Genomic DNA, 15,765 nt, shown 5'->3' with positions numbered 1-15,765 from the left:
GCACATGATTGCAGCACAAAGTGTTCACAGGCAATGGCACATGCCTCCAGCTCTGAGAGAGTTAACGTGGTGATACAACTGTTTTGATTAGGAAACTGTTTGAACAGCACTGTTTGCTCTGCACACAAGCAAGTTTTATTAATGACTGAAACTTATAGACTGGGCTGGCTAGTATCTAGGGGTTTTCACTGCATACCAAACGATCCACAAAGAAGAAAAATCTACTAGGGAAAGAGAAAAGGGTGGCAGTAAAAAGAGAGCCTACAGTTTGGTCAGTCTAAACATATATGACGATATATTACTGATAAGACAGAATGTTTGATCTGCCCTGATAAACAGTTCTCTGCATACACACAGAGGAGCTCCCCTTTGAATTTGTGAATAAAACTTTTCACCTGCACCAGCCATGTCCCATATGCTCATCCAGCTCATACTCCTCCTCATCACCAGACCTACATAAAACACAGTGCAAGTGCTGAGCACAGTCATGTTTCTGCCCTGGTCTGCACAGTCACTGCTCTTCCACTGGCTGACCTACACCTGACCTGGCTCAAACAACTTCCACAGCACCAGAACTAGGCTAAATCTAGGCCAATAATCACGAGCTGTTGGCACCTGTCATTTGACCTGACACTACACGATAAGAACCTGTAATTCTCCCTGAAGATAAACACGACACAAGAGGTCAGAAAGATTTACCACCACTCATTTAAAGGATGTTTTCCTCTTTGTGGTTCCTCAGCATGCTCCCGAACTCGAGCCCATTGTCTCCCACTCTTTCTCAAGACTTGGGTGGCTTCCAGACAGCATCAAGAAACTCTAAATCTTACACCTGAGGCACCCAGCCACTCCTGCTGGTTTCCTCAGAGTGGCCCTAGGCTGCAGAGTCTGCATTAGTTTAAGCTTTTAAACACTGTATGGGAAGAGGCAGGAAATAGCCGAGCTTGTTGAATTATGTAAGGTGTAATTTCAAAACTTAGTATAAGTTACATTTTTAGAAATTAGATTCTCAGTGATAACCAGCAAAGATGAATTAAAAACATTCTTCTCATCTGAACGAATTTCTTTATGAAGCCTGATGCTCACCAGGACCTCAGACTGGGGGAGGGTAGGAAAACCTCACAGACTCTGGTGTGTTTTCCATACATATGGCAGCTTTTTCCCTATGACCAGCCCCCTCTCCAGACTGAAAAGATCTTCACTGCAACATTTAAATCCTAAGGTCTGTGTTCAAAACAAAGGTGCAACATGCCACAACTGAGCTCTTCCTTCTGTGAACCTCTCTTTAGGGAAAAAATAATATACCTATTATTGAGGAGACAGCTTACCGATTAATAAAGTTACTACCTAGGCCCTGGATGGCTTTAATGCTGTGAATTCCACTTTATAATCCCTGGTACAAACTGATTTAAGAGCCTCCTATGTTCTCCACCCATGCATCCCTGTCCTCTCAAGCAGGGCATACTGAAACTGTTGAGGAAATCAAGCTAATCTAAAACAATCCAAACAATGAAAATAAACATTCTGTGCAAGGAGAAGATAATAAGAAATAAGTTTCATGGGTCACATGTGGGTGGTGTTGGCATTTTTAACACAAAGGTCATTTCAACTGACCTGTTTTAGAGTTTCCCCACTCAAGAGTCACATTATCATAGCTAGAAGACAGAAGACAGTAGGAAATCAGTAATCTGGGCACAGAGGCAGAGATTTTGAACAGAGAAGGGTAGGAATTTCTGGCTATACTGCCTGGGAAAGTGCTTGTGGAAGCACCACACCCTCAGTGCCCATACTTCACTGGTTACAAACATTTTTCCAAAACAAGTCAATGCAGCCCATTAACCTGTCCCTGAACATGCCTAGGCTTGTTTAATCAGGGTCAACATCTCCATACAAAGACTAACAGAATTTGGCTCAGGCATTCTCCATCCTTCTGTCAGACCTTCTCAGACCTTCTGTCTGCATTACCTGTTGGTGACAAAAGCGTCAGGCATTGGCTGAAGGATTACATCCCACCTTTTAAGAGTAATTTTCTAGGTTGCAGATGAGATATGTGAATATTTATGACAGATGCTACACTAGTAGAAGATTTCTTTACTGAAAAAGTAGCACAGCAGCAATAGGAAAGGAGCTTGTCATTCTAAAAGGGCACAAGGCTCTACCTGAACCATGATCCAACACATTTGGATCCAACAGTTATTTTACAGAAACCTAAACTGAGAGCATTTCAGAAGCTCTTGTACCTTCTCTGTAGGTTATCTTTATCTTGGAATACTTACACAGTGAGAACAGAATTTTACACACTGCTGCCAGGTGAGCTGATATGATAATATGCTTCATTAACAATGACTGTAGTACAGTTAATTTACAGCAAAGGGTTAGGTCCGAGTCACACATTGAAAGGCCCCAAAGCCTAATGAACTGAGTCTTCTCTCAGCCCTGAACAGAGACTTTGTCTCCTTCCTATATAATGTAGTATTCGGCAACAAGCGAGCCCCAAAGTTACTTCAGAAGTTGCTTCATGTTAGAATGTTAAGTGCACAGACACACTGTATCACTCTATTGATTTAATATAACTGATAAGAAGTGCCACAAAGAAAATAGCTTTCAATAGCTGGAAAGACTAGGGACAAATCAGAACCAATTTTAATCAACATTTTAGGCTGTGAGATCCTAATTATCTTGACACAAAAAGCATCACTGCTATTCCAGCCTACCTAGATGTTTAGAGTTATCTGCATGAAAGGTTATTTGCCTTTAAATAAAAGTACAGAAATTCTTCCTGCCTTTTTCAAGAACAGCACAAATTCACTCACCTCTCCCATAACAGTGAAAAAGATCGAAACAAGCAAACTCCCAACTCCCTATTTCAGAATTACAGAGTTGAGAATTAGGGGCAACCTAAGGCTTCAGAGGCTTAGAAGCAGCAGAATTGTTTCCTCCTGGCTCCTGTGCAGTGCACCGTGAAGCACAAGCACTATTAGACCATCTGCTACAACGGGTAAGAATTTAGTGGCAATAATAGCAGAACACTTCCAGCACAGCATTAGTGCATCCACAGAGAGTACTGAAGTATGTGATATTCATGACCTCAATTTCATTTGTTTGGGTTTTTTAAACTAGCCCAAATATACTAAGAACTCACTTAGTAATTCCATTTCCCCCTTGGTGGGATTTATCTTGTATCATAAGGCAGAGAAAAATAGGCTGTGGACAAAAATACAGCTTCTATCCTTAGTCACAATGGTCACAAAGCAAGAGTTCTCACCTGGCTTCCATATGAATTTCTCCTTGCCCTCCCTGCAAAAAACAGCAAAACTCCCAAAGAACCCTCCTCAACCACATCCCTGGTATCAGCTCTGTGCCCTTACAATGGCCCTATGTTTGAGACACTGGGTATGGCCTGTGGCTGGTTGCAGTGGGAGAGCAGTCCTGAACTCCAGACTTGCAGTCACCACTGTCTGCCTTCCAGCAGGCACCAAAACCCTGAGCATGGCACCAGCACAAACAACCACCACATTCATTCCCTCATTCTACATACAGACAACATTAAAACTTGTCCTTGTGTTAGGAGGAGGACTGCATGAAAAGACAGTCGAGGTTCTAGCACATTATGCTCAGTAGTTTTGTTTGTATCTGTATTGATAGGATGAAGAAAAAAAAATACCACCTTTTGAAAGCTCTACTTTGGTTCCCTGCTCTTGGGACTACCCATCAGGTTAAAAGATATTGTGAGTGCATCCTAACAACTTATTCTATGTAGAGTATTTATTTTAACCTTTCTATGTAGCTGCAGAGAACCTTTCCAGGATAATTCTAGTTTGTATCTTTTTGAGACTTGCCATTGTGGAAGAGTCATCTGTTTCCTTTATTTCATTAGTAGTTGTATTTATATCATACTGAGTATATATGTTACTCCCATGTCATCTACCAGTACATTACAAAAACAGCAAACCACTGCCTAACCCATGGTCAGGCTAGAGGAAACCAAGGAACACTATTTTCTACTGAAATTTTCATCTCTGCTTCATGCTCTATTGGAGGATCTTTCCTGCATTTAACTAGCAAGAAGCACAGTTCATGAGGGATGATTCTTTCAAGTTCTTTTCTTTTAAGCCAGTAAAATACTGAAATAAAAATGTGATGCTGCAGCTACATTTGGTAACAATTACCTAATAACAGTAGATGGTTTGCTTAGATGTTTGGTAATAAATTATGGCAACTCTACAAACATACCTCCTTAGCTTTGGAAGTAACCATTAACAAAGGCACAGGTAATTCAAACATGCAAGCCTCAAACAATTTAATTCCAAGGTGTTTTCACTTTGTGCCTCCAAGAGCTACGAGTTGGTTTCATCTACTTTAGTCCAGATTAGCTAAATTTAACTACTTCTGAAGGCAAATTTGTTTTAGTGCTTTACTTTCCTTCACCTCATCCAGCATTAAGCAGGAAAAGATCTACAACCTGCCAGGATACAATGGCCACAAGTCTCAATTTGTCATACAACACACCTAACACCCTGTATGAAGGTGACTTAGAGCAGCTAAGTTATTGTAAATGTAATTAACAGAACCTTACACCTGTCTTCTCCCACTGGTTTTCTGCTCCTTCATTGAAAAACTTTCATGTTTCACATCTGTGCTTTATTCAGCAGCATTCCATCCCCATCAGCACAGCAGCATTTTGTTCTATTCAGTTCCTGCTTAGCACCGATGTTGGCAAGTCAGTTTCATGTATCTCTTGCCAAAACAAATGAAGTGCTGAGGTGAAAAAACCAAACTGTCTTAAGCAGAGAATAAATAATTATGTACTTCTCACCTGAAGGACAGATGATATCAACTAATCTCTCACCAAAGTGTTAAGAGATTTGGTGTGGCATATTTCCTGTTTTGAGTTGATCTGTATGTTGAAGGTCACAGCCTGGCAGCCTGAGCTATTCATTACACACTTAGAATACCAGCTCATGGCATGTCATAAACATTGTTTTCTTCACTAAATCTCGCTCAGTTATTGAGGTGTGAGAAGCCCAGGTTATTGTTATTGCAGACACAGCATGTCTCATTCAACATCTCTAAAGAGCTGAAAAATATCAAAACAATCATTAAAGAACATTTACCTGATACAGCAGCACTACTATGCTAATATTCCTTCTGCTGCGTCTAGCCAGAGATGGCTTTTTTTCCCCATTATTACTGGAGGGGCACCAATTGAGTTTTTCAAGTTAGCCTCATTTCCTCTGTTTTTCTCATTCTAACATCTAGAAGGAAATAACTATTCTACATATTATAAACACATATTCCAGCAAATTGGCCTATTACTGCTATTTGAACATTCAGAAACAAACAAATGCAATTTTAAAATGCATTTAACATTGCCTTCAGTAGTATATTTCCTACTGAAAGCATCTCAGCATACTGTATAAATCAGGACATAAACTCTATCCAGTAACAGTCAATATCATTTAAACAACAACTTAAAACTAGTTTACTTTCACAGTAATTGTTTGCTATATTTCATTTTAAAAAGAGAAAAATAATCTCAGATTCACTGAACTCTGCATTTTCTTCATTATATTTGCATTTCAACCAGCATCCAATATTCTTCCAAGACACAATGGTTCAAAATTTGTGTCTGTTAAGACAACAAAATCCCAGATGACTTAGCAATTATGATTTAGAAAATGCAAATATGCAAATGCAAATCTGTAATAAGCAAACATGCAGACTCAAAAGACATCTTTATCTGCACAATCCTCCCATCCTGTATGCCTAAATACTACAGTATGTTCCAAAACATATCTGCACACATGTTCCAGTTTGAGTTTGCTTGACTCTTCTCAGAAGTTTGTGTCAGAGGTTTCAGGGGGTTCTTGTTTCTCATATTCTCTCTCCCACATCTTCCGCTTTTGGTACCTTAACCATTCTCATCTGTCACACGCTGAGTTGCATTTCTGAAGTTAAAGAATTTGCCATCACAAACTTCTACTTCATATTTGAATAAATAAAAGCATGCCTGATCTCCAGTAACCCTGGAAGTCAGTATTGTAACACCAAGAGAAACTCCTGGAAACATTTAACAGTGAACCAAAAGGAATTCTGCTAACCAACCATCTACAAAAAGTAGCTACTTGCTGAATTCTCACCATTTTGACCCATATGCACACCCATATTATCTGTCTCAAAACCAGTCAAAAAAACAATGCAAAGAGATGTCAAACACTGCAAATCGCACATAGGTAAATTCACAAGCTCAGTAACATGTGGACTTTAAATTAGCCTCTCCTGGATGGAAGACACTACCCCCTAACTCCCTCCTCTGAAAAAGTTCATTGCTAGATGAGTATGAGTAACCACATTTTCTGCAATAGAAGTCTCTCATGATGTTACTAGTAATCTTTGGAATGCAAACAAAGGGCCTCTGACTGCAGAATTTGGTGGTTCAGGGGTAACAAGCTCATTTTAGCTCTACTCTGACCATCCTCTTCAGTAGGGACATCTCCCAAACCTTCCTTGTTCAAGCCTCTTCAAGAAAAGGTTTGAGTCTTAAAACTGAGTGGAAGATACACACAGAACAACTACTCTTTTAAATGTTACAGACTTTTACAAATTTAGGAGTTTTCTTGTTCAAAAAAACCTCTGTTGAGCTTTGCAGCTGCTGACTTCCATACTGTAAACAGCCACAAGCAGTTACTCCAGAGCACTGTTCTCTTTCCAGAAATTTCCTACTACAAGCAGAACTTAGAGAGTAGTATCAAACTGACAGTAATTCTGGATTTCTTTTTCTCCTCTCCGTTGCTATTTATCACACTCCCATATCTTTGAAATGCTTTTCAAAATACGTCTCAATAAGGACAAAGGGGAACAGAGGGAGGGGGAGAGGAAAAAATACTACAATACATTATATGCACTGTAAAATCTCAATGTAGACAGGAAACACCAGAGTTTTGACTTCTAGTGCTATATCAACACTGTCACCAAGCTATGTGGTTTGGTTGACACACTGGAGAGAAGGAATGGCATTGAGGGGGACTTGGACAAGCTGAAGAGGTGGGACCATGGGAGCTGTGTGAAGTTTAATGAGGCCAACTACAAGGTCCTGCATATGGGTCAAGGCAATGAGAAGGCTCAAACACAGGCTGAGTAGAAAATGGATTCAGAGCAGCCCTGAAGAGAAGGACTTGGCAGTGTTGATGGACAAGAAACTCAACTTGATCCAGCAATATGCACCTCAGATTTCCAAGGGAAGTGTATCCTGGGGCTGCAACAAAACTGTGTGACCAGCAGGTCTAGAGAGGTGATTCTGACCCTCTAACTCTGCTCTTGTGAGTCCCAGCTGGTGTACTTTGTTCAGGTCTGGGGGCCCTCAACACAAGAAAGATGTGGACCTACTGGAATGAGTCCAGAGGAGGGTCACTAAGTTGATCAGAGGGCTGGAGCACCTCTCATGAAGACAGGCTGTTCAGCCTGGAGAAGACATGGCTCCAAGGAGATTTTCCAGCTGCTCTCAGTGCCTGAAGTGGGCTGTCAAGAAGGCTGGAGAGGGGCTTTTTGTAGGGCATGTTGTGAAAGGACAAGGGACAATGGCCTTAAACAAAGAGTAGGTTTAGAGTAGACATTAGGAATGAATGCTTTTCTGTGAGGGTGATGAGGCACTGGAGCAGGGTGCCCAGAGAAGCTGTGGGTGCCCCATCCATGGAAGTGTTCAGTTTCAGTGCCAAGCTGGATGGAGCTATAAGCAGCCTGGTCTAGTGGAAGGTGTCCAGCATATTTCAACTGAGGTATTGAAACTAAATGGCTTTTAAGGTCCTTTCCAACCCAGGCCCTTCTATGATCCTAAGACCAGTATAGCAACACACCAGTTCGCCTACCTGTGGATTCTGCAATACATGCATAAATTAACATTGCCATTTCCTAAAGAGAGTAAAAAATGAAAACTTGATCAATCATTCAAGCATGCAAACAAAAGTCTTTATATTTTCTGCATGTCCTCTTCACAAACTGCTCCCAGAACCTTTAAGATTACTCTAGCAGCTCCTGAATAATTCCCCTCCAACATCAGAGCTTGATTATTAAAATATGAACTTAGGAAACATGGAGAAAACAAAAATATTTTCACTTCTCTATCTGCAATTTCACGTGTCTGACATGTATTAAGTGGTTAAGAGACTGTTTTTCCAAGAGAAGGAGTAAAGCCCTGAGCAGGAAAAGTCCCTGGCCTGTTGATGGGTCACTGCAGCTGTTGAAAACTGGTGACACACAAGAGATCAGATAATTTCAACAAAGAAAAACTCATCAGTTGAAAGAAGGGAGATGTTTCTTTCAAAGCACAAGGGAAACTAGAGATTAGAAAGAATAAAATGCTTTCCAAAAGCTCACTCAACAATCAGAAATTGACTCCCTCCTCCCCAGGATGCTATACACACATGAACTCATTTATGGGCAAAAGAAGAATGACCTGCTTTCCCATGTGAAACAATAATTAAAGAAAAAGCTTGTGTCTGCATGACAAATTACTGTAATGTAATGATACATGTAAAATATCTGCACAACCACTCCATAGTTTAATATAATAAATTTTATGCCATTATATAAACTATTGCTCAATATCCTTATACAACTTCCTCTCTACAACTGCTTTCAAGATAGCTATAGCCATCTATTTCAAAAGAGATGAATAACTGAAAAAAAGCCCAAAGTGTTTAAGTAACTTAAAATAGAAACTGTTCCCTTCAATAACAACTAAGCTTTTACAAAGTTTTTATTCCCAAAGAGATAAATGGAGTGTCACGCAATTTGCTGTAGATGTAATGCACAGCAAATAATATCTGGAAAAGCAGGAATCTTGTCAAACAGGCACTGGAAGTTTTTTAGAGCTATTCTGTAGGTGACAGTTTGCTCTGTTACACTCCACAAAATTCTGTCATAATTGTACTTGGAATAGGTACCTATGGCCAGTAGTTATTCCTCTGCTTGTTGTTAAGGTAGCCATAGTTTAACAATACTGCAGGCATGCAAGTGTGGGGGCCCTGGAAAACTGCAAGACGAAAGGCCCTGCACTTAGGAAAAAAAAAAAGTAACATTTGCAGTAACAAATGAGTTTGTCAACATTTAAACAAGCTTTTATAGTCTATTTTATTTAAACTACAATCTGCATTCGCTATCACAACAGACAGGGCTTTTCTCCCCAACTTTTTTATATACAATATATAATATTAAAGGCATTTTTGACAACTGACAAAAGAAGTACATTACTGAGCAGCATTTACCACTATCATCATCAGTCTTCTCAAGACCCCAAATCCTAAGACTACAAATAATGTAAAAGTTAATATCCAAGAGAAATAACCTGTAAGGAAAGTAGTAATTTATGAACACATACCTATGATGGAATCCCTTCGAAAAACATCTCTGTCAAAAATATAAAATGACAGATGGCGAAAGGTCCGAGGAATTTCACAGTAAAAGTCTTCTCCATAGAAGGGGCTGAGTGAACAAAAAAAAACCAACATACACATACACAAAACAAAAGGAAAATAGATTAGTGTTGGTATCCTGGACAAGTTGGTATGTTTATATTTCACACCCAGAACATCACTCTGGGCTGTGATGGTCTTTCCCACCAATCAATGCTCACTTTTAAGCACTGTTCCATTTTTACTCTTCCTAAATATCTTAAATGCTCACAGAACAAGATTTTTTAAGGAGCAAAAAAAGAACAGATACTTCTTTCTATCTGGAAAACAAGCATCCCTTTACAAAGGTGGCAGAGACCACATTATTTGTTAACATACAGTGCCTTGAAGGGTAGAGAGGCCCCTGCTGCCAAAGAATGCTTACAGTAGACCATCAGGATAGAGATCACAAGAACATACTGAACAGGATGAGAAAAACACAGCATGGTTCATGGGGGTTTTTTTTAAGCATTTAGCATACTTAAAATAAAATGCCTACAGCCATTGCATCTTTTCTCATCCACTGCAAAGTTTCTTATTTAAAGTCAGATTCAGTCAACTGACAGTAAGTTATTAAGCCTTGGAGCTGGCACCTTGCTTGTTACCTCAGAGCACTGAATATCTATTTTTGCATAGTGGAATTATATAGATTTTTTTTTTTTTTACAGTAAGACATTATTTTTTTTAAGACATCATAAAAAAAAAAAAAAAGGAAGTACTATCTCAGCATGAAAAGCTCTTTAGAGACCTAAGGGGCTTTCTTTGGATCTTATCAATTTAAATGGGGGGAGGGGGAATTCTCAGACACCTGACAGCAACACTTTCAGTTTCTTTCTATCAAATTACATGGTTAAGGATTTACTCCTAGGAACTATAAGCATATATCAACATTATTTATTCATTGACAGGTCTACCATTTTACACAGACCTTTCATTCCAAGTCACTCATGCTTCAGTAGATCTAAATGAGTGGATGCACTTCAAGTCACATGGACAAATACAGCAAGCACTGCAGATGTAGACTAAAAAATACATCTAATTCAAACAGACCGAAAGCTAGCAATTTTTTTCTTCCCCTCTTCACAGACCTCCTTATTGCTTTGGTTGATCTCAAAAATGAGACACAATTGTGCTGTAGTTTAAATCACTATTAAAATTTTTGTTAGAAAATTAGATATGAAAAAGTTATTAATAATTCCTTGAATAATATTTTATATTTTTCAGAATTTTGTCAGGAAAGATCATTTCCCTGGCTTCTTTCAGGGATATTTTATACCACCATATGTTATTTCTGCCTATAATAAAAATACAGTCCCCAAAAATCACCACAGTCCCTCAAAAGCTAGCTGACAAGTCTCCCTTAAAACACAAAGGCACTGGAAATTAGCTCATCAGTCTGTGAAGGGAAAATGACATGGCAATTTCATGAAATCCAGTGATATCATTCAGTGTTCACCAAGAACATTATTGAAGTCATGACTCCAGTAGCCACATGGAAGAACAGAAGCTGGAAGAACAAAGCCCAAGGCATACCCACAGGTTAAACTTCCACTCTGAAATGGCTTCCCATTCCTTGAAAAAAATGCAGCCAAGTTATAAAAACCAACGTGAGGCACACTCAGTCATGCCTACTGTGAAGGGAGGGGAAGAAAACCTGACAGCTGGAAATGGCAGCTGGTTGGACTGTCCCAACTGCCCCATCTGATTCAGCACTCCTTTTTACATCCTCTCTACCCATTCTGCTCTGAGAAGTTTCACAGCCACTACTTCAGGCTCAAAATTTCACAGCCACTACTTCAGGCTCAAAATACCTTAATTCTTTGTTAAAAGCAGCTTCTACCAAACTGGGAGCTACTTGAGTGTCCCAGCAGCCATGCCTCTGCTGGCAGCCCCAAGGGACTCCTTTTGTGCACATCACTTGGTGCACGTTTTCATGTGCAGGCTTAACCCTAGAGGGCCAAACAAATGCAAAAATATTGCCCAAATACTTAGTGCATTATACATGCAAAACACTTGCATCATTCTGAGCTTTAACACTCTATTCAGCCATAAAATTGTCCTTTCTGATGGAAGAACATGACAGATGAATTTATTCATGAATGACCTTAGAATGAAACAATACTTAATGAACTGTGGATTATACATCCAATCCTCTATCTACAATATAAGGGAAGCTTCAGTGTACTGCAAGTCTAAATGCAATATAAATAAAAGTGACTTATACTGAGCATAATTTAATGATTCTGGAGGGAAGAGCAAGGAAGAGCAGGAAGAAACATCAGCTAGAACTTTTGGCAAATCCCCCTATTAATGTTTGCCATGGGTGTTGAACAGAGGCAGAAGTCAACTAAGATTACACCACAGCAAAACAAATGAGTCAGAAAAGCAGCGTGGACAACAGGAGGTACCTAGCCCAATACACAGAATCAGAAAGAGACTAACAGAAGAAATGCTGTGAAGGCTGACTGAGCCATGTGGGAACCATACCAAGTCACTACTACTGGCACAAGGTTTATTAGTGTGAGCAGTGCAGTCTGAGCCCCTACCAACAGAAGAGAAGCTCTGTTCTGCTCTTGGCTTCTTCCCCTCTGAGATCTTGAGCCCCTTGTAGATTCACAACCTCTCATCACTCAGGTCACACCACTGAGGTGCACTCGTTCTTAATTAATTTAAGCAAGCAGGTTTCCAACACAAGCATACTCACTCTGCACTGGGCAATTAACCAGCAAAGTTTTAACTGTAAGAATACACATCAAGATAAATCTGGTATGTTCTGGTATGTAGCTCTGCAGAAACAGTAACTTCTTTCTGAAGGAAGCAAACACAACCACACAAATACTTCCAGCTTCCACTTAAATGTGTGCTTTTTCTCCATATATCTCTTCAGAACAGTACTTGCTTTGTCTTCCACCAAGACTTGAAGAGCAAGAGGTCACAGCAGTGAAATCCCATGATTTATTTCCCAAGCTAACTTATCTTGAGCGAGAATCCCAGGGCTCCAGAATGGTTTTTCCAAAAGAACAGCTAAATCCCTCCCCCAGTGTCTCCTCTCTCTGAAAAGCCAGGATTTGTTTGATGGGAATTCAGTACTTTTATTTTGACAGAGCAATTAATAAAAAGCAGCAACATCTGCCTACCCAGCTCTCAGGAGCCTGACAACATCCTCCAAAACAAATACTGGAACTAGCCCGGACAAAAACTCAGAAATCTTTCAAGAACTGAGTTCAGATTCAACTTACAGGTTTTGAGTTGAACTTTCCTTGTAGCTGAATCAGCCCTGCACTCAAGGGAAATTTTAATCAAAGTGGAGGAGTGACAATGGGTTCTCCTTTCCAACCCTGGCAGCATAGACTGCACATGAATGTGATCACAAGGGAAGGGCATGGCCAAGACCAGTGCTGCCATCATGTCAGTTTCTTCTGGACTTCAAAGAAGTGATGGGATCTAATTGCTGAGATCATAAACTTGCAAGGTCAGAAACAGTGGATCTCCCCTGAAAAACCCAATTCATCTCCTTCTGAGCTGAACATAACTGCATTTTCAAATCCAGCTTCTTCACAGTAAGGACTACCAAGTTCAGAACAGCTCTGCTAATTTTGTTTTAGTTCTGCCATCACAGCAACAAGTAGAGTAGCAGCACAGGTATCAGCTAGTCTTTACTTATAAAACAGGGCTTGTTCTTAAGTCACTGTCTCTTGTTTTCCTGATGGAATTAGAAATGGAGAAAGATCTGTACCATTTTTTAAAGCCTTGTGTGCTCCAAGCTTTCAAGCACACAAGGGCCTGATCCTTCTATTCCGAAACTCTCACTTCACACCCCTTTTCTCATTTCATTTTCAGTACATGCACGTATCTTAATATGTCCTGAAAGTGGGAAGCCTGAGCTCAGCAGTCCTTTTTCCTTTAGGAAGCACAGGGCTCTCTTACTGTACAGCTTTTGTACAGCCTCTATCACCAACACACACACTGATCAGTCTCTCCTCAGGACACTCTCCCTAGTATGCTTCCACAGCTCTCATGACAGAAGAGATACACACAAAAAATAAAGTCAGACAGATACATAAAACAATGCAACCTATTTGAACCTTTAGGCATACTCACTCTCCCCTCACAAAAACTTGCTTGTTATGAATGCTCATGGCATGGGAGCAAAGTATGTCTACTTGGAACACAGAAAACAAAACTAAAAAAGATCCCTCTAGGTATTGTTTCACTCACAGCTGTCCAGCCCTCCCCATCTCAAGGTATCTGTTTTTTAATGTCTTCTAATGCATGTTTTGGCAGTGGATATTTCCAGGAGGAGACAGGGAAGGAGAGGAGAAAGAAAAATTACTGTGCAAATCAAGTGGAATGAAAGCAAATAAGGAAGAGAATCCTTACTTCAAACACAATAATACCCTCTAAAAAGGGTTCAGAAATCGTTCACATTTACATATTTATCAAATTCCAGAAGCATACTTGCAACTTTTTCATAGCTTCATATATCTACTGACATCATCACAATATTAACAGAGAAGAAGAGCTTTCATAAAACAAATGTTAATGTAAGAGCATTTCTCTAGTTTTAACCTGTGTTACAAAACCTCATGCTTGTTTTTCAATACTTAGGATTCGCTAAAGCAGTTTTGTTTTTGTGTTGGCACCAGTACTTCAGTGGATGAAGTGAAAGAGTTGCATGATGAATAATAATGAAACCCCTCAAACCAGAATTCTTTGTGTATGTTTTTTTTAAACTGCTTTTGTGATTAAAAGTAAGGACTATTAACATGCCACAGACAACTCCAAATCCTCTGACTATTTTAAAAGGTTTAGAAATACTGAATTCATCCTGCTGCATGAACTGAACACCAGAGTTCACATCACAATGTGAGCAGGAAGCAAAATCAGTCTGTACAAAGGAGCACACTTGTTTGTTTCTACTACTAAGCTTTTTCTACTACTTGGCTAATGCTTTTTACACTATGCTCTGCAGCATATGTAAGGGAGTGGGGTAGAAGAGAGAAAGTTTATTCAAAGCAGATACAGCAAGTCAAAATCTGAATGCACTTCAGTCTCCTACTAGACACAAAACTAAAAGACAACAGGCAGTAAGAGAGGCTCTGTAAAAGCCAGAGTCGGTCAATGTCACAATAGTTTTCTGATACAGCTTATTAAAAATTACTAATATTATATTTGAAGCACAGATTTGGCAGAAGACATGCAACAGGAAGTGTATGGCACAGGAGGCAAAGATATCACTTATGCCCACTTTTGAGAGTGCTGGCTGTAAGTCTACCAGACACCCACTGAGCCTAAGTGAATTTTTTTCTCATGTCACTGTGCAGAGACACTTGGATGAACAGTGCTTTGTTACACCCATAACCAGCCCTACTACACAGAGAAAAAAATTAAGCAGTGTGCATTTTCTCAATCCTGTGCTCAGAAGAGACAGACACATGAGCTATAGTTATCAACCTCACTTGACAGTTGCTGGTTTGGCTCAATGAGGCTTACAAGGATTATGATAAACTGAAGCAGCAGTCATTTGGCCCCTGGTCACCTCCCAAAATATTCTGTAAGATGACACACACAAACAGCAGAAGTCACAAACATTACAGCTGCATTTACTTTTTTTTGTTAACCACCCAAAGCAGCCTACAACACTAACAATTGTTACTCACATGGGTGGCTTTTCATATAGATAAACACTCTCATTCATAAACCCTGCCTTGGGTCTCAAGGTTCACTTTATTCTCTTTCTTCCATTAAGTCTTGCTTCCCTTACTGGCACTCTTCCCAGCTGTTACTTCCCTGCACAGCCATGCAGTCCTTGGCTTCAATAATATCCCTGACCAGGCTGAAGTCGTACCCCTACCAATCTTAAGCCTTTCCCTTAGAGGCTTGGGGTGTTCCAGAACTGAAGTTAATTGTCATTAGGAATTCAAGGCATGGTTAGGTGCTGTCACATGCAGAAGACAGTAGATCCTGGGAACTTGCAGGAGTGAAGCTGCAGAACATGCCACAACATCCACCTCAAGGCCTCTCTGCTTAAGGCCTCTGGGCTGGGGAAAGCTGTTATTTCAAGGAGGTGAGCTGGCAATCTAAGAATGTAGAAACAGCTAATGGAGCTAACTCAGATACAACAGCTAATTTTGGCAACACTCCAACTAAGGGAAACAACTTTGTGTTTAAAATTTGAGACGTGGCCTGTATCCAAGATGTTATCAGAACATGAGAAGTTTAGCAACACAGTCATGAACTCCAAACACACAGGGAAAAAGGATTTCAGCAAGCTAGAATTAGAAAATAACATTTAATACGGCAGTAGAATAACTTA

General features: G+C 39.9%; 1 protein-coding gene across 1 annotated transcript in view; it reads right to left on the bottom strand.

The window, feature by feature from the left end:
• RASA3 (RAS p21 protein activator 3) overlaps positions 1-15,765 on the bottom strand; it is a 129,109-nt gene that overhangs the window by 71,006 nt on the left and 42,338 nt on the right. Inside the window, exon 3 of the mRNA XM_021545628.3 lies at positions 9,377-9,480. Within this exon, the coding sequence (XP_021401303.1) occupies positions 9,377-9,480 (104 nt within the window). The remainder of the gene's footprint in view (positions 1-9,376; positions 9,481-15,765) is intronic.

Source organism: Lonchura striata, chromosome 2 (assembly GCF_046129695.1).
Source record: "Lonchura striata isolate bLonStr1 chromosome 2, bLonStr1.mat, whole genome shotgun sequence".
Lineage (NCBI taxonomy): Eukaryota > Metazoa > Chordata > Aves > Passeriformes > Estrildidae > Lonchura > Lonchura striata.
This window is presented reverse-complemented; position numbering and strand designations above follow the sequence as displayed.